General features: G+C 39.2%; 1 protein-coding gene across 2 annotated transcripts; it reads left to right on the forward strand.

Annotated features, from left to right (window-relative positions):
- The first annotated feature begins 701 nt into the window (after positions 1–701).
- LOC111872728 (endophilin-B1) lies at positions 702–20394 on the forward strand. Of its 2 annotated transcripts, XM_023866890.2 has the most exons (9): positions 702–889; positions 3862–4003; positions 4497–4625; positions 6842–7004; positions 8796–8859; positions 9766–9801; positions 12692–12882; positions 14427–14583; positions 17132–20394. In XM_023866890.2, the coding sequence occupies exons 1-9, from the start codon at positions 806–808 to the stop codon at positions 17246–17248; spliced, it is 1083 nt and encodes a 360-aa protein (XP_023722658.1). In that variant the 5' UTR covers positions 702–805; the 3' UTR covers positions 17249–20394. The 2 variants fall into 2 exon arrangements, with proteins under 2 accessions (XP_023722658.1, XP_023722666.1); XM_023866898.2 differs by lacking the exon at positions 9766–9801 and having other exon boundaries at positions 704–889.
- The last annotated feature ends 203 nt before the right edge of the window (positions 20395–20597 follow it).

A 20597-nucleotide genomic window follows, 5' to 3' on the forward strand; every position in this document is an offset into this window, starting at 1 on the left:
TTTTTTAAATCTTTTATCCTTTACATGTTTCGGTCCTATAGACCATCATCAGAAGGGTAGGCCGCACCATAACTCAAGCGGTTAGTCGCTGGGGTCGCTGGCTTCCAACCGCGGCGGCCCGGGTTCGATCCCGTGTCTGGTCAAATGCGATTTGTGGTGGAGAAAATTTTCTCCGAGTACTTCGGCTTCCCCAGCCAATCTTCATTCCACCCAATTCTCCAACATAATATCCCGGGGCAGGCTACAATAGGCCAACCAATGGCCTCCGTGGCGAGTGGACCCAGTTGGACTCCACTCCCCACAAACCGAATTAAAAAAAAATTAATAATCAGAATGGTATCAATACAATTAGAAACCACTATTACAATATGTACATACAATATCATCATTATGTCATGTATAAATCTAATGTTTTTTAACAATTACAGCGGCTTCTACCAAAACGTTAAAATATTTATTACAGTTAGTGTGTTTAAAAATGTTATTTTTTTAAACCAAATTGGTTTGTGTCTCTTCTACTTTCTGTCCTCGAAAGAAACCAAAAGTCCACCGTCCCGCGCGGTCCCGCGGTTCCGTGTTTAATAATCCGTTCACCTGGAGACGTGATTGCCCTCTACAAGAAATGTTCCGTAACTAAATTTGCGATCCTAACGTCATATCTTGGTGTATTTACATCAACGCCATGGCAGGCTTTCCATTGGGACAATTGTGCAGCCTAAGTAAATTGCGATTGGCGTGTATAGTGTGACCATTGTGAGATGGTGTCAAGTGCGTCAAGTGTGTTTTTGATGTGTGAATAGTTGGAATGTACTTCCCGAAAGCAGAAATGGACTTTAATATGAAAAAGCTTGTTCGCGATGCAGGAACCGCTCTGAGTCGTGTTGTACAGGTATGTTATAGTATAGAGTTAACGTGGTATCAATACGGGTCACTTTGGGGAATGGACAAATCATTTAGCTTTAGTTTTTACTATAAATTAAGATCAGAATAATTACTACTCAACAGAGTGTTTTGTCTGTGGAGGGGCAATGTAGATGCAGTGCCTCCCGTAATCAAAATATAATTTTAAAAGTTTTCAAGTGAAACTGTAGAAAATCGTATGAGAAAATGATGCAAGTTTTTTTAGTTCCTTGAGGGCAACGTTAGGTATTTGAAACTGGAAATAGCTTGTTTCCTGATCAGAAGTTGTTACTTTATCACCGCTGCACAATAAATACAGCTATGGGTTTATATTTAGGAGTTTTGATCTCTTGTAATAGTGTTGATCCTTGTTTTCAGTGTTAGTTTAGTAGTAACTACAGACTAGAGCACCCACTGATCCATGACATCCTTAAAAATCTGGCAGTAGCATGCATCTTCAGTGCTAGAAGCTGAATGTTTACAGTTGTCTGACCAAATATTCATTGCCTCATTTTGTTTGAACAGTCATTTGAAGAGTTATATTGCTTGCAGACAGATGACTGCTCGTGTAGAAATGATGTTGAAACACATTCTTTTTCATGTTTTTGAACATGTTTCTGAGAAATGTTAGTTGACTTCCAATAGACTATATGGGCATATATCCAGAAGATAGAGCTCTTTGTAACCACTGCTATGAGAACCTTGTATCCTGCATTGGCCAGGATTATTGGGCATTCTTGACATTGGCCAGTCCATGTTTGAAATTATTCATTATAATACAATGAAACAGATTTGTGTAAATTTGAATGGTGTTATCAATAGTGACCAGCCAGTGTTAGCAGAAGAAAAGGTTAGCAGTCCTTGTTGACAATGGCAAGGTAACCTGCAGCATTGCGGGATTTTGGTCTTTGATCATAACAGATGTGTGGCTTATTTAGTGATACTCTCACAGCTCACACTATGATGAATATTGAATAATGAGTTGGAAGGGATGTGGAATGAAGTGGTCATAGGCTAGTTTAGGGTAGGGTTTCAGCATTTGGCTTTAAGTACTGAGAAAAGTCATGAAGAGCTGCAACTCACTTGACCATTACATTTAGTTAGAGGATAATTTAAAATTGGGTATGGAGTGTGGACTGGATTCATCTGACTCAGCAGGATAGAGTCCTACAGTGTATTGTTATGAAATTGGTAATAAAAGTCAAAGTCAAATTGCGAATGACGGTCAGTCAGTCAGTCAGTAAGTCTTCATGACCAGATATTTGTTACTGTTTGACAGTTACGGTGTCTTATTTTTTGTGAGGTGCCCACTCTTATGAGAGGACGGGTCTGTCGTTTGTATATGCTGCTTGTCCTTGCCAGCGCAGTTTTTTCTCAGGTCTAAGTTCCTTGGTACTTGCGACCATATATTGCTGTCCCAGATTTGTTCAACATGGTAATTTTCCTGTTGGTCCTAGTTATATAGGCTTAGGACAGATGTTATAGAAAACATGGCCTCTAACAGCTCCTCTGTTGTTGCATGATGTTTAACCAGTCTGTTGCTTAGCAATGCCCTCTTTGTTGATGCGGGCGCATGTTTACCATCTGTTTTCCTAGCAGTGGTTGTCTCTTCTGACACAATATTTTAATATTATCCTTTCATCTACTCCTATGCCTTTTTAGTAGTTTATTCCACTGTGGGATTCCAACCAAAATTTTGTTCATTTCTTGGTTCCTCCATGTATCACCCAATTTTTTTTAGCACTGGAAATTGTTAATCTCTTGATTATTTAACTAACTCCATGGAGCTGAGCCCTTGTTGAGAAGCTTCCACCTGTTCAGTTACTCAAGAATATCTCAACATTTTATGGAAACTCAAAGTCCATTACAATGTTCATGTGGGCCTGCCACTGGTCCCTCTCCTGAGAAGGAAGAATTCAGTCCATACCCCCATCTAGATTCTCTCAGATCCAGTCTAATATTATTCTCCTGTCTCTGTCTAATTCTTACTAGTGGTCACTTTTCTTCTGATTTCCCAAACGAAACCCTCTGTGTATTCCTGTTTTCTGTCACTTGTGTTACATGCCGTACCCATTGTAGTCTCCTTGACTTGACCATTCTAATTATATCTGGCAAGGAGTTCAAGTTACGAAGCTTCTTGTTATTAATTTTCTCCAGTTCCTATTATTTCATTCCTCATCAATCAAAATGTTATCCTTGGCACCCTGGTCTCTCACACCCTCAGTCTTTGTTCTTCCCATAATGCCATATACCAAGTTCCACACTCATACAAAACTACTGGCAAAATTATAGTTTTTATATTTTAATTTTTGTTTTTAGACAGCAGATGAGAAGACAAGGGGTTCTGGACTGAATGGCAGCAGTCATAACCCAGATTTAATCTGCCCATAATATCAGTTTTTGATTTGTTACTGTCATTCCAAAATATCTGAACTTTGCCACATTTTCAAAGGATCTATTAGCTGTCTTTATTTTATGATCTCTCCTTGCATTCCAATGATGAAATATCGACATTTATTTGTTTGTTTTCTTTTTTTGTGTACTTATAGGGCAACCTTATTACTACCATCCCTTAGAGCTTCGGTGTTTTTCTTTAAGGCATGTATTTTATCTTCCAAAAGATTTACATCATCAGCATAGACCAGCAGCTGATATGTCCCATTCAGTTCCTGTCCCACCTGGTTTTCCTGGACCCTCCTAATAGTGGATTCTAAAACAATGGTGATAAAACATCTTGTGCTTAGACCATTTTGAATAGAAACTGAGTCAGACATATGCTTACCTATATGGGCTTCACTGTAGGTTTCATCTAAACACATTTAGTAAGGCTAACTAGACTTATTATTTACTGTTCTTATAATACAAATCAAGAACTTCAATGTATCAAAATGTCAGGTACCTTGAAGATATTCCAATATCTGTAGCTCAGTGTAATTGACTGTGATTGATTTTGTATTTTAGTTAACTGAAGAGAAGCTGGGAACATCCGAGAAGACTGAGCTTGATGCACGTTTTGAGAACCTTGCTGAGCGCTCTGATACAACCAAAGTATGGACAGAGAAAATCCTGAGGGACACAGAGGCAGTTCTCACACCAAATCCTGGTTTGCAGTCTATATAAGCTACATGCATGCACGTGTGTGTGTGTGTGTGTGGGGGGGGGGGGGGGAAGGGACAGAGAGCATGTGTGCATGATATTCAGGGTATGTACTGGTACCTTATTATTTCAAGATACTGAGCATTCCTCCTTTTGTTGTAGAAAATACTGAATTTGAATGTCAGCCCAGAGACTGAATGCCCTGGTTGAAGTTCCATGTGATTTTCCTCCACATAAATGTAAATGTAATATCATAACCTATGTGTCTTATCTTTAAGACTAAATTAACCCACCTTCCTGCATGGTTTGTATGTGGAAAGTCAGTCATTTCAGTCACATTAAATTATTAATACCTACATAAGATAACATAAAGCATAAGTTTATTACATCAGTGATGTTAGACCCCCGGCAAGTGGTTAGAACAGTATATTTATATCTCAGGGCTCCTGTGACATTGAAGAAATGAAGATTAAATTTTGTTGGGTTCTTGTGTCTTATAGGGAACAGAGTTGAGGATTTCTTGTTTGAGAAGATTGAGAAGAAGCGGCCAAACCGTCTAAGTAACCTTGAGTACCTGGGACTTGACATGATTGAGGCTGGCAATGAATTTGGACCGGGTACAGCATATGGTATGTTTAAATGAAGTATGCACATTACCAGAAGTTTGGAAATTTATTCCAAATTGCATCAGATTATTGTTTCAATTATGAAAATGGATATTAGTGCTGTAAGAGTAATGGATTTGTTGAAGTGTTTTTCTGCCACTGCACCAATTGATCCAGCTTGACAGGTTCTACTAGGTCTGCCAGAATTCCATCTTGCTAACGTTTTGAGATTGGTTTCCAATTATATATAAGCGTATAGTTTTTTGTTTATACAGTGGAACATTTCAAACTCTTTCTGTTTGATGATGTCAGTGTGTACAGGTAATAATCCTTTAAAGTATGGCATTTCACTACTAGATTTAATGTATGAGGGATCTTCAATAAGTTTCCACAATTTTTATTTTACAGCTCTATTTTATTAATGATTACAAGAACAAAGTACACCATTTTTCTACATAATCGCCCTGCTTTTCAACATACTTTTCTCAGCATCCTACCAACTTCTTAATGCCATCATAATAGAAAATCTTTGGCTGTGCACGTAGCCACTGATGCATTGGGTTCTTTATGTCCTCATCACATCAAAATATTCTCCTCCTAAAGCGTCTTTAAGTGGTCCAAGAAGGTGAAAATCAGGAGGTGCCAAATTTGGACTGTGAGCTGCATGTTCCATGACTTCCCACTTCAGTTTTCTGAGGGTTTCCAGCATGCAGGCCGTAGTATGGGGGTAGGCATGGTCATGCAATAACAAGACACCCTCTGATGATCTGTCTCTCCTTTTAGAGTGGACTGCAGGCTTCAGCCTTCTTTGAAATTGTCAGAATATGTTACACTTATGACAGTTGTTCCGCATTCCAGGTGGGTCTCAAGAATAGGCCCTTGAGAATCCCAGAAGATGGTTAACATCAGCTTGCCTTGGGTCTTGAATTTTTTTGCAGAAGGAGGTGACAGATGCTTCCATTGCATGCTCTTCCATTTGGCTTCTGGTTGATAGTGGTAAACCCAGGTTTCATCACCTGTGATGATCCACTGCAGAAAGTTGTCACCTCCTTTGCATAAATGAGCCAAGTGGCAGGAACATATGTCTGATTGCATGTGCTCATTCTTATCTGTCAGTTCCTTAGGTACCCACCTGGCAGACAGTTCGTGGAACTGAAGGTTATGCACCACAGAATAGGCACACGCAATGTTGATATTCAGGTGTTTGCAGTTTCATCGACTGTCACTCTTTTGTCTTGAAAAATCTGTTCCCTAGCTCTTTCTTCAGTCTGTGTGGTTTTGGCTGTGGTTAGATGACTCAAGCACTCTAGATCAATCACATTCATGTAGCCATTTTGTAACATTTCAATCCATTCATACACAACTCTGTGAGAGAGAGCATTGTCCCCATACTGAGCACACATAATTTGTCCGCCTGGTACACTTTCTGCCCACAAGAAACATATCACAGTTTGTTGTTCCTCCTTAGTGCGGTTGAAGTTCAGTACCATGTTCACTGCTTCATAGCAGCTCTCACCCTAACTGCAAGACCAACAGGCTTGCCTTGCTGACTAGTCACATAACACCCTACAATACCCCCAACCACCACCCCTCCCACTCTTTCAGTTTTCTTTGTAAATATAAAAGTATGGAAACTTTTTGAAGATCCCTCATAGATGAAATCTGTATTTGAGTGATATATCCCCCCCCCAAAAAAGAAGAAGAAGGAAAAGGATGATCGTGGTGGTGGTGGCGGCAGTGGCTGCATTGGCGGTGGGGGTGGTGGTGATGGAGAAAGATATTTACAGTTGCTAGCATTAAGATTTTAATCAGGATTTGATTATATGGCTGTCCACATACAAACCCAACACACTAACTGATGAGCTAAATTACATTTTATTTTTGGATTATAAATTTACATTCCCTGAAGTTTAAGATTATTAATTAGAACTGGAAGTCTTTAATAGGAAAGTGGGCTGTATGAATTCTGGTGAGAATTGCTTGTGTTCTCTGTGAAGATGCAAGTCTGGTTGTATGTGAGACGGGAGATTTCCACTCCCCTTAAGACACTACAGTGATGATGGTGTGCATAATTTTATTTTTCCTTTTTTCCATTTGAATATAGAAATATTGTAGTGATATCATTCAGATTTAAAAATATGTTCAGCAAACACTGTGGAGTCATGCTCAGAATGGAATTGGGGTCATTATGAATGCATGGTTGGCAGCGCTATAATTCATATGTGGTGTTGTTCTCTCAGGTAGTGCATTGATCAAGGTTGGTCAATGTGAACAGAGGCTAGGTCAGACAGAGCGTGACTTCATTAGTTCTGCTGGACATTGCTATGTCCAGCCGCTCAGAAAGTTCCTGGAAGGAGAGATGAAGACAATTTTAAAGGAAAGAAGCCTACTGGAAAGCAAACGGTACTGTCATTACAAGCACAATTTCTACTGCTAGTGGAGAGATTTACCAATGTTGGCGCAGTTTGTTACCATGATGCTTAATAACACTGTCTGCTTCCTACTTTGAGCATACATCTCATTCAGTTGTTAAGAGAGAGTTTGAAAATATTTTTATGTAGCCTGTAGCATCAGTGCTTATGGTGAAAGCACTAGCACTAAGATGACCGTTATTGTCATGTATGTATGAAGGTTTTCACACCACTGAGATTGCTTTCTTCTGGTTAGTGACATGATGTAGTTTTGGAGGTGGATACCAACATTTTGGAGAAATATGCTACCTCCATGTTCAGAGATGAAGTGAGTGGGGTCAGGATGCAGCCTGATCATGTAGGGTGAATCGGAGTCATGCAGCCACGCTTCTAGAAGTAGTTGAGATAATTTGGAGCAGAAAATGTATACAAATAGTTATCTAATATGCCATCATTTTGGAACTATGGTCTTTTCAAACTTTCATAGTCTTGATTTTTTGTATATCCATGTGGTGGAGCCTTCATGAAGTCACAAGATGTTTCTGGATGTTTTCTTACAAGGACATGTAAAAGAAAATATTTATGCTATAGAAGTATAAGATTATGATGATGTAATTGTTCACACCGTGGTAGATGTGACATGCTGTTCTATTTGACATCATTCTGAAATGTGCGTGGGAACTGCAGAAGGTGACTTCAAGCAGTTTGTATGAAGAAATATATAGAACTTGTGTCAGTCGTTACTATCAGCTGTTGGCCTATGCTGATGATGTGAATCTATTGGGTGATAATGTAGATACCATAAAGGAAAACACACAAACTTTAATTGACGCAAGTAAAGAGGTTGGTCTAGAAGTAAACACAGAGAAAACTAAGTATATGTTGCTTTCTCATCACCAACATGCATGGCACAATCATGACATAAAGATACAAAACGGATGTTTTGAAAATGTGGCACCCTTCAGATACTTGGGAACAACGATAACGGATCAAAACCTGATTCAGGAGGAAATTAAGAGGAGATTGAACTCGGGGTAATGCTTGCTATCATTCAGTCCAAAACCTTTTGTCTTCTCGTCTGTTGTCCAAAAACATAAAAATTAGAATATAATGTAGGTCAGACCACGATTATATCATTCACTTGTAAAAGAGCATCCAGGCGCATATAGTTGTTGATGCTGACATAACTTGAAACCCAGCCACTCACTCATTGAAACAGTATCAGCTCTAATTACAAATTATGTAACACTAGTTGAAAGATTTGAGGATCTTATAAAATTAACTGCGAAGATTATCTTCTGGAAAGTGGCATCTTATAATTTGGTAGATTGTTGCAAACATTTTGGTGGAACATGGAGGCAGCAGGTTGCTCCAAAACATCGGTGCTAACATATCCCAAAAGGCAGTTATTTTCATCAGCAACCTTCATTTCATGGGATTCAGTCTTATCACATTCACAGTATGTCAAGGATTTCAGAGTTCTGTTGGACTGTTAAGTCGTTTTACCATCAGATTGATTACGTATTTTTTTAAGAGTGTAATGGCGATCAAGTTCATTATGTCTGCTTTTCTACCCTTGATAGCCATATGGTGTTTTATACCTTTCACCTTGTTATCCATTACTTTGACAAATTTGTCTGAACCTGAAACAATTCACAGAAAATTTTTGATCCTATACTATAGCAGATTTTTAAATTGCCTATGTTACAATAAATGTGAAGATATGTAAGCTAGGTTGAATCTTACAGCTTTCCATTCTTAGTGTATTTGTTGCTGCTTTCAGATTGGATCTGGATGCCTGCAAGAACCGGTTGCGTAAGGCACGGAGCATGCAGGGACAGCAGAGTGTAAGTACGTTGATACTTGTTTCTGATACAGGTGCTTCATTCACGCTTCATTTCACATAGTGCTACAGCATCATAATTGTGAGGTCCATGTCTCAACCCAGAGACTATTCTGAGTTTTCCCATGATTGTCCTCAGTCTCACCAAGTAAAGCCACATTATTTTCTGAAAATAGGCACGTCAGATTCTTTGTACATTCTCCCTGATGAATTACTCATACAATCATGCAACCATTTGGTGTTGTACAGCCTTTCGGGGTTTGGAGAGTAATTCTCACACAAGCTTATGTTAAGACTTTGTTTGTATTCCTGATTACATACCACGTTTCGACAACAGAGCAGTCATCATCAGGTGTGAAACACAAATGTATTTGAGGTCTGCACTATAATGCAAGAGGTTGTAATTGTGTTGTGATATATAGACCCATTGCTAGGCAACGGTTTGGTAAACACCTTCCTGCGGAGACAATCTTGTTAAACAGCCCAGTGCTTGGTAATGTGTACAAAAGTATGCAACAAAAGTGGACATCCATTGCTTGGCAGTGGATGTGTTTTTTTGGTGTAGTCAGACCCAAGGCTATATAACAGTGAATGACTCTGGTTCCAAGAGTATGTAGAGCTGCAGGGAAGTGAAGCTGTATCTCCATTCCCCCATACATCTTAATGGCGTGGTGCTTAAGCAAGGACAGGGACGGCTTTACTTTAGGAGAGATGTGCTGTCTGAAGTCATTGTCTTCCATTGTTTTCATTTTTTTTATATTAGGTTGTCACATAACAGCTACTTTCAATGAATGCATCCCTTTGGAAAACACTGAATTATGTAAATTTATTTTGATGATGATGTCATTGCTGTATGAATTGGAATGTAGAACTGATAAGTGTTACTTTTCTCTTGCTGCTCACTCACCAGAAGGACGGAGTGAGTCCAGAGGTTCTGCTTGAACAGGTAAATCCCTGTCAGATATCTGTCCTGTGACACATTTGTTGTGATTTCCAAAAGGTTCTGATGCTGGTATGTTAAAGTTAGGATTACTTTACTTCTGGACTTGTCCATCACCTTGTATTCCAAATAGAACACATTGTTTCAAAAGTTTATCTCTTTCTGCCATCAGGTTAAGGTGGAGAGGCACCTGTTAAGTTGGGCCTTTTAAAATGAGTTAACAGTGGCTGTGATTAACTGTTTCCAGTAGACCCAACTGAGTAGGTGCCTGCTCGTCATTTCACTTGAGGAGGGAACCATTTCACCTTCTGAAATGTGTCCTTTACAGAATATGAGATAATGGACAGAGTCTAGAAAGCCAGTAATTATTGATGTTGTAATTTGTATGCATGTCATGTCCATCTGTCCATATGCACTTCCATAAGTATTGTCTGCTTAATTTAATTTTCATCCAAATTCACTGTAGCCTGCCATTACGGGAAGCTAAAGTCATAATTTTATGAATATTCTTAAGGATCGTACATGACATAAAGTCATATTTGAGTAAACCCTCTGACTTTTATGTCAATGATCTGTTGATGTGGTGCACATTTAATAAATAAGAAAAGGAAGTTAAGATTGTGGTGTTCTTGATTGTGACATCATGTAGTTTGTAGGTGGATACAAATGTCTGGGGGGGACTCGCTGCCTCTGTCATCAGTGTTGGAGTGTGTAGTTTCAGGACTAGGCTTGGTTATGTAGGCAAGTTACAGGGATTGTGGTCATGAGACCCAAGGAGAAGGGTAAAGAAGGGGAACCAGTCTGAGACACTGGGAAGGGATGTACAAAACAGCCCTTATAAATGGTGCACTGTTTTAACATTGCAGGTGGAGGATAGAATAGTGAGAGAGGACAGACATACTCGATTTTCCACCTCTGATGATAAACCACTGTAATGATAAAATAAGGAATTTTCATAATATAGAAAGTGGTGCCATAAAAATTGAAGGATACAAATTTAACTCATTAAGGGGCGAATCTTATACTATTGGTTTCTGTCTCCAAGAAAACACTCCACTTTTTACATCAGTTGTTGAACGTTTAGAAAAGCAGTTGCTGTCTATGATTGTGGTGTTCTGAGATGTGACATCATGTAGTGTAGTATGTAGGTACCAGTATACTGCATCTGTCTTCTTGGGAGAAGCAGAAGAACGAATATGGAAGTGGTAAGTTCCTCCAGAATGTTGGTATCAGAAGACTGTAATTGTAATATGGTGAGAATCTTTGATCTCAGTCAGTCTTTATTCTGAGAACAATACTGAGTACATACACAGAGTTAAAGAATCACTTCAACTGGGATGTGGTGGTGTATAGCTCTTGTGTGAACCGACTTTTCACAGGAACGTATCGCCTCCATCTTCAGGGTAGAGAAGTCTGTGAGCAAGCAACCAGCATGAGTATTTGGCTGCAGATTGAACCAGCAGTCGAAAACACCCCGCTATACAAGAACAGGAAGGGAGGGAGAGTGGGTCACATGGGAAATCAGTAGAGAGGAGAGGGAAAGGGTCTGTAGAAGAAATATATTATAAAAATTTTCTGATTTCAGATGAGATGAAATTAGACATGATGGCACCTTAGACATGGCTTTTCATACAAAACATGAAAAATCAGTTGAATGTGCTACGTACAATTGAACATTGTCCATTGTCTGAGAGACCTGATTTAGAAGTTAGTTCTCTAGTCTATTGAAAAATATTCATATATTATTTTAAAAATTACTGACAGCAGTCAAGATTGCATCTGTAACCTATTGAATACTAAACTCATATGCTAACCACTAGACCAATTCAGTTTTATTCTCATGCGTGGCCTCGGTTGCTAATGGCTACTTTCTTTTGGCAGCAGGGGTAACAACAATTTAGCCCTCCAGTGTGAAAAGATCTTGTCTTGAATTGCTGTTGGTATTATGTGTACAGCCACCAACAGGGACAGCTGACCCCAAACTGCTGGCCCCAGCTGAACCTGTAATTGGGTTACAGTGAAGGCCTCAGTTCTGCAGAAAAGAGTCCTCTTCTTTGTTAGCCTGACCAGTTATTCCTCTTGATAGTCAAGTTATTCACCCTGTTAAGAGATCCTTTACAGTTTTTCTTTCAGTGGTTCCTCCCCAGAGCTCCTGAGAGATTTGTATGTCTGTTCAGAACAGCAAGACAGAAGACCCAACACCTGAGCCTTTCAAAGTAGTAAGGAATCCCCCCCCCCCAAAAAAAAGCACTGCTAGGAGGGGCCCTCTAGTTGTCCTAGATAGACATGTAATCAGGAACCAGCCAAGGCCGAGCACCCACACCCAAGACTGGAGCCACTCCCTGGCCATTTCATCTGCTAACAGTAATGAAGTGTACAGGGTTTAGCATTGAAAAGTTTCTGTCTATGAATGTACCCATTGTCGTTAATCTGATAAATAGGAAAAGTAGTTGTTAGTGGTGTTGTAATGTGGAAGTCGAATCAGCTTGTAAAATTTTGTGTATGTTAAATGTATCTTAGACTATCCTTTCCAAATCTCTGGTCTGCAAAAATTTGACGATTGTCCATGGATATGTGTGTTCAGTGTTGTTCTTTGGACTGAGTTGCCCCCCCTCCCCCATGCCCATTTTTAGTCAGCATTCTTTTTATTATTGTTTGTAAAACTGTTTCTTGTTTCCAGAATTTCTTGTGTACAGACGTAAGCAGTTCAAGCAGTAAAAAATGTTCAGACAAACATGTGTAATATATGGCTGAATAACCGATAAGAATTTGTAGTATCCAGTATTATTGCTGTCCAGAGAATCAGCTGTTGTCACAGATATGCTGGGAATCGTAATGTGATGGCGTGGAAATTGTGCTGCCTTGTTGGCTAAGCTATTCTGGTACTGTGTACTAGGCAGAGAAGGAGCTGCGAGTGGCCCAGTCAGAGTTTGACCGTCAAGCAGAAATCACCAAACTACTCCTCGAAGGTGTTAGCAGTTCACATGCCAACCACCTTCGCTGCCTGCATGAGTTTGTAGACACACAGGTGCGATTCTACGCGCAGTGTCACAGTGTGATGCAGGATTTGCAACGAGATATGGCCAGGTGAGTTGCCTATATTCCATTAACTGTCTTAATTCCAAGCATGGTACTCTGTTTTTTGTTATTATTTTTAAATGAAGGGAGGAACTAAAACTAAGTTCCTTCGCACTGTGGTCTGAGATGTATATCTTATACCACACCCTGATGAGGAGTACTGAAATACAGATATATGGAATATTGAAGGGATGATGGTAGGCGAGGAAAACTGAAGTACATCTAAACGAACCTGACCGAGTGCTGCTTTGTTGACCACAGATCCTATACAGAGTGTATAGGAATTTAAGTATGACCTCCAGAATGGAAGGCTATGCAAAGTTTTTAACTGAAAAAGCTATGCCGTCATGGTCTTATGTAAGCTATGCAAAGCACTACCAGTCTTGAAATATTCTGCATTTTTATGCCATCTCTAAGAATATATATGTATTATAATATAAAGCAGAACTGTAAGAGAGAATAAGGAATGAAGGAAATCAGGTAGAATTTGAAAGTAAATATTGTCATGTTTTTTATGGAATGTGACGTTAGACAGGGTGTGGATCGGTAATTGGATTTATTGGACTCTTTCATACAGTGTGTGACTATACTTTACAGTTAACTATTACACACACACTAGAGTTGACAGTCATGTCTTCACTGCTATTGCTTGTTAGTGTGGCTTCCATTGGCAGATGTTCCCCTTTCTCTGGATTCCTGAACTGTCCCTGGCCTCAGCTAGCAGCTTCTAACAACAGCAACTCACAAGGACTGCATCACAGCAGTCCTCTCACTCACTCACTCAACAGCCATCTCTTTACTTACTTAATCCAATCCCCTGACTTTTCCTGCTTATAACATCTTGGCATGGACCACACAGAAAACACTGTTCCTCTGTTGCAGTGCAGTTGTTGTAATGGAAACATGCTTGTTTGGTGCAGCTGTCACTTAAAACGGCTGTTGTATAGTTGCTTATTTCACAGTCATTGCCTAGCAGTGGGTCTACATGCCACAGTAACTTGGAGGATAAGTGAATGAACAACAGGATAAAGTTGCAGGACATGTTCTAAGAGCGAACAAAGATTTGAATCCAGGAAAATGTTTTGAGCATGGAATCCAAAGGATAATGTGCAAGAGGAAGACCAAGATTATGGGATCAACAGTTTAGGAAACATATCACACAGAATAAAAGAAGAACATGGAAAGAGACTGAAAAGGGGGGTGGGGTGGAGCGTTGGGAAGACTGACACTTTTTGATTGCTAGATGACCCATATAATAAGTGTCTAGGGAAGGAGAAGAAAAATAAAAAACTACCTCAATATTTTTTTGGATTCTGGTTGAATAAAGGTCTGCAAACAAAATACAAAACTAAGAATATAAAGACAGAACCTGTGGCTGGAACAGATTCCAGAATTTAAATGTCAGTTGATGGGAGTCTGGGAAGACATGCAGAAGGGAGGCTGCTGCCAGGAAAATGGGTGGGCACAGAAGCCAAGTTCCTTCTTTCCCTGACTGACTTAGATTGATTATGGTAAATATGTTACAGACATTCTGTTAATTATTTTACTGCCAGTTTGTCCTTAGTCACACCTGGTGCTGCCCCCTACCAAGCATTAACTCTGCAGTCTCCTGATTCTGCTGATGTTACCAAGAATGGACACCAAAGGGCTCGAGTACTTTATGACTATGATGCCAAGGATTCTACTGAACTCAGTCTCATGGCAGATGAGGTAACAGCCTAAACAGTCTGTAGTTATACTTGTGTGTTCTCGACCTTAGTCACGTTTACTTAGTGTTCAGGAAGTCCTGAGTTCAAGTCTTTGCATGAAGATCATGTGTTATTACAGAGGTTTTCTTTTGTGCATATTCTTTAAGCAAATACTGCAAGAGTACTCTAATGAATTAACATAGAAGCTGTATTGGCAAGATCGTATGCAAGATGGAGTAATTTATCATGTAGCATTTTATTGCTGACTGCAACAATGCCGACAGTAGGTGACCCAGTATCTTAGACTTTCATCTTTTATTGCCAGCAGCTAGGTTACAAGGTCGGGATGATCTGACCACATGTTCTAAAGTTAGTACAGTTATAGTTGCTGAAGTGAACTTCAGATTCACTTGTGGAAAAATGGCCATGAATGTAGTCCTGATTCAGGTAAGCACAACTGAGTTGAACTTGAAACATGAATGGGTAATTCATTGACTATATAGGCAGTGTTATAAACAGTGCACAGGCTGGAGCAATGACAGGCATCCCAGCAGTGAACTGACCTACAGCAGATAGCTTTTACTAATTATGTATGTAGCATTTAGGGAGCCAGGAGAGGTCAGTCGGTATAGCAGCTGGCTACTGGCTGAATGACAGAGGCATCAGAGTTTGAGCCCCAGTGGGGTCAAGAATTTTCTCCATGTTATCCAGACATTCTGGGACCCATCCAGCCTCCTAGTCAGTGGGTACTTGTGATTCTTTCCTTGGCGGTAAAGCAGCTGGGGTGTGAAGCTGACCACTCATCTCAAACTAGTGCCAAGGTTAAGAAAATATGGATCTGTACATCTATTCCCCCATACACCTTCATGGCGTAGTGCTTAATTAATTGTGCACAGGGATGACTTTACCTTTGTGTGTGTACCATTCATTATGTTTGTGTATTTGTAAATAGTTTCATTCCTATATTAGAATTAGAAAATAATAGGTTTGGCGTACAAAATAAACATCTGAGAGCATACCTCAGCCTTCCCTCAGATCAACGCTGCATTCCATTCAGCATTAGATAATATCGGCCTAAGTAGGCATAGGAATATTGTAGCATGAGTTATTGCCAACTGCCACAATGTCGCAGGGATGTAAGTTATAACACCATGCAGATTATGTAAGTTGCCACACCGAACAAATTCCGAAGAACATAGAAAGTATTAAGTAACGTGATGGTGGTGACTGTAGTGTCTTCCCCAGGCATTCTGCATTAGATGTTACATCTCTATAGAAACATATCAGCCTTAGCTTTTGGTAGTTTGTGCAGAGGGGATCATCTGCTGAAATGGCAACCAACCATCATCAGTCTTACAACACATCCATATGTTCCCTGTAACAATTAGCGGCAGTGGTCAGCAGTCTTCCAACATTACAGCAGGTTACAGCAGTGCACACCTTGTTGCTACAGTGTCGCCAAGCCAACATTATATGTTTGTTTGCAGCAGCAATTATTACCATACCCCTTTCCACATTACATGGGAATTTAAGTTGCACCCTTAGTTGGTAGCAAATTGTTTATTACTAACTAACGAACTTCATGAAGCAGAGTCCTTTAAAGGGCAATAGTTGCCTAGCTACTGAGGAAATTCCTTGATGGCTGTGAAACTGAAGATTCGGAACCGTTTTCACAAGAATAAAAAGTATTTATGAATCCTTTCTTATCTGTAAAAATGCAATGTAATTGAAACTTTTGGTGGAGTAGTGGTTAACATAGTTTATAACTTCATAGTGTCCATTGTCATGGGATAAGATTATACAAACCATCATTTAAAGTTATAATTATTCCTATGAAATTCTGTCTCATGTCTTTTTCTCATGTTCTGCCAAACCCGCTATGTGGAAATTTTGGGTGAGACTTGCAACATGTAATGGTCTCACCTGTAACAGTTTTCACCTAACCATGTTGATATATTTTCTATTGTTAGTCACATGGCAGGGAGGTAGTCTTTCAGTGCAATTTAGCTGGCTTGTGGCAGTTTTAAGTTATTGATGTGTAATTTCTTTGTATTACTTTATCATCTGTTATCCAAGAAGGTGGCAGGTTTAAAGATCCATGGTGCTGTTCAAAAGGGCACTCAAGATAGAGCAGCAGGTCATCTTAATGCCCACACACGGGGGTTACCTTATCTGCATCTTGTGCACCATATTATTATGTGGTTCTTCACAACTTTCATTTGTGAAAAGAAGTGGGATTCATGTAAGAGTATATTTCAACTATGTAATTGAGGAGACTGAAAAATATAACATTTTCTACAATTTCATTGAAATTCAAGTGGCCAATTTAAAGATGAAACAAAGACATGATCTCTATATTATGAATTTGTATTTTACACTTTATTTATAGGCCATGTAGATGCTGAACAAATACAGTTAAGATTTTTTTGAGCATGGTCTCATGTGGAGGACCCTACTTTCATGAAGTTACGTTTGCTTTATTGAAGAGCCTGTCTTATAAAATTAATTATACAATAGTTATTTAAACATTTCATTTTGAATTTAGTGACAAACAGAGATAATATTTGCAGGTGATCATTGTGCATGAGATATTGGAGGCAGATGGGGCAGAAGACTATCTGATTGGTGAACGAGGAAACCAAAAGGGGAAGGTACCCAAGGCATTCCTGGAGCTCTTGACCTATTGAGAAGATGGCAGAGATTAGACTAGAAGTTTCCTGCTCTGATGTTACAGTTTATTCTCCCATAACAATCGTTCCATAGTCAAACTATGGAGATGAAGTGGTCTAACAGTTAAATTGAATTGCAGAGAATAGCATGATCAAGGTGTAATGAGTCACATATCCTGGCCCTGGTATGATTCTGAGCCTTGTTACCATATTGCTGCTTACTGTAAACAGAAGACAAATATCCATAGTAACATTTTTCTTTTTAATTAGACTAGAGGTAAGTCCATAAGGCAATCACTCATTGCTGAAAGAAAGTTAGATCTTTTTAGCAGACTTTTTGCTTCTTAATACAACTGAATGTTATTTGTTCTTCGTGTTACTTCAGAGAGTCAAATGGTATGCCTGAAGAATTTTTCTGCCACATGCCTACTGCAAGAAATAATCTTTGCTAGAAAAACTCCTGTTTCACACTGCGTATAAAGTAGATGTCATAAGTAATAGTGTCCATGAAGTATGTTAGAATATTGTGTTGGACTTTACCTTTGTCTTAGATATAGTTAACATGCATTTGACACACTAGATCTGTTTCCATCATAAGGTGTGGGTGGGAGAGGATCTGACTTATTATGGCCCCATAGAAAGAATTAGTCCTAATCAATGGACAGCGAAAGAAGTTCTAAATAGAGTATGTACTCTGTTGTCTTGTGAACAGGGTAATGACCCTATGGGTTCCATAAAATGCTGGGAAATTCTTGAGTGTCTGAGCAACTGGTGGCTTCTCAAGAAGGACATGGCTTCATGGTGTTAGTATATATTCAGTTGCCATCAGATAGGATTTACAGGAGATGTGAAGAGAAAGAAGTGCCAGTAGTTATTAGAGAATTGGAGAATGAAATCTCTCTGTAGTGTAAGGCCTGTTGAGGGGAGGGTTGAGAAATCCCACTTTGTCACTTGGTGTACACAACTGAGCTGAAACTATATAAGGCTGTCATGACATCCCTAACTATGCTAGAAGGTGGGGAAGTACCCTGATGCTTGCTGTAACACTAGGGGGTTAGCATCCTCCTACCCTATCCTGTGGTCACCACTACTTAGCTGTCCAGAATCAAGTCTTTAGTCACATGTTATTTTGCTGCCACCTCCTGAGAGGAGGCTTCCACCCCTAAGAGAGACACCTCTCATGACATACTGGTGCCATTTGCAATCCTGTGGATTTGCGTGGGAACAAGAGAAGACGTAATTTCATTGGACATCTACATTCAGGAACTGTGTACTACCCTATCCGGGGGGGAGATGAATGGCACAAGTCTGAACTACTGATTATTGGCTATTAAAATATACATATCTTGTGATTAGTATCCTTCCATTGCCTTTCGGGTGAGCTCTGCCCTCAGTGGAATTTTGCCTAGCTCTAATCCTTAGAACTACCCTTGTTTCAGCCTCCATTCAGTTAGCCATTGTGTGAACAGCCTGATAATGTTTCTCTATAGCTGAAGAATTGTGGCATTACAGTAGGTACCGTTAAAATCCATTGAAGGCACTAGAAACACTTTTCTGAGTGTGTGTATTCCTAGTGATTGATGGATATTAACCATATCTACAGGGAGATTAGAGTCCCTTTTTTGTGTTTTCTTTAATAGATACTACTGCTACTACTAATCTTTATTTCCTCTTAGCTCCTGCTGATGATTTTTGATGTAACAGAATATATAATCTTCTTGGATATGCTTTTATTGTCCATTGACTGAGGATTAGCGTTCTTCAGAGGACCCAAATAACATGCTTCATCTCCTTATGATGCTGTGCATTAAATATATTCCTGATATTGGATAGTGCCCGAAATAATATTCTTATAATGAATTGACCATTGTCACAAACATGTAGAGGATTGTGTCCAATCAGTACACAAGAACAAGCTGGTTATGCTGTATTCACATGTCTTATAAGTACTGAAAGACCTTTGAGGTCCTCTGTTGAACTCTTAAAATTAAAAGTAAAATAAGCTAGGAAAGAAATTAAATTATACCTCTTCATATTCTGAACTTGGTGAATCTCATAGTGGTGCTGGGTCGTTTACAGGCCATGCCACAGTCCAGTTTTGTTCAGAATGCTACAGTTCTGAAATTAAAACTTAAAAGTATATCAGCCTTGAATAGTTAAAATGTAGCTGTTACATACGTAGGACAAATAACCCCTTGGTGACTTCTCTAAATGCCTCCCTTGCAGCTACATTTAAATGGCAGTGGGTCCATGCAATTGCTGTGATGTTTTAGTTTTACATTTTTGGCATATATCAGTAAATAAAGTGCATTATTTGGTCAAGGAATACTGCAGTAAAAACACAAGGCTGTCATCTGTTAATGACAAAACTTAATACTAGTACAATCTAAGGAGGAACTACTGAAGTGCCAGACTTGTAGTTGTTTGAACAGAGCAGTATGCCACATTCCAGAGATGTTAGTTGACAGCGGGTAAATATCTTTGGAAATGGATTTACTGGAATTACTGTTATAGCTTTTTCTGTGACTTAGAAGTTTTTCTCAGATTTCTACTTGAAATTGATTTGCATGAATCATGACATAAGATAAGGTTGTAGTCAAACATGTGTCATTAAACAATGGACAAGGTATAGACCTGATGTATGTCATTATAGAAATACAATGCTTCCATAAGTTCAGATTCTTTCAGCCATGAAATATGTATTCTCCAGCATATAGAGTTGTGTGGATTACAGATATGTGCAGACTATCAGAGCTGGTGGCTGTGCCCAGTGGAAAGAGGGAGAATAATGTGTGTCCAGTTTTTCTGTGTATGTTCTTCCTGCCTCCTTTTACCCCACAATTTAAATATTTAAGGAAAATCTTTTTTTATAGTTTGTGGTTTTCATTCTTAGAATTTATCTCCAACCATGCAGTGAATAGCATTTGGAGGTTAGAAACATGCCCATTCCTTTGTAAGGAATGATTTTGTTAGGATCATTCCAATTGGCATTGTAATTGTGCGGCTTATAAAATTTCTGTAGCTATGTATTTATTTGTGTGAGTGTATATGTATGCATGTCTGTATGTATGAGTACTAAGTAAGGGTGACCATTCATTCATCAGTAATCTGTCAAGATGACAGGTCCACAGTCTCTTCCAAAACAGTTACTCCACTTGATGCGATCTAGAGCTTTCTCCTTCAAATAAAATTAATAGCCTCTTGTGTCCCCAAGGTCATCCAGCATCTTCTTACGTCTTCTTCGTCTTCTGGTCACTCCTGTCCGCCCCTTTATCTTTCCTTCAATAACTTCTTTTAGAAGGCAGTTACCACGTAAGATATGACCAATCCAATTAGCCTGCCCATTTGTTCTGTTTTCACATTATGA

This window comes from Cryptotermes secundus, unplaced genomic scaffold (genome assembly GCF_002891405.2).
Source record: "Cryptotermes secundus unplaced genomic scaffold, Csec_1.0 scaffold1013, whole genome shotgun sequence".
In the NCBI taxonomy this organism is placed as follows: domain Eukaryota; kingdom Metazoa; phylum Arthropoda; class Insecta; order Blattodea; family Kalotermitidae; genus Cryptotermes; species Cryptotermes secundus.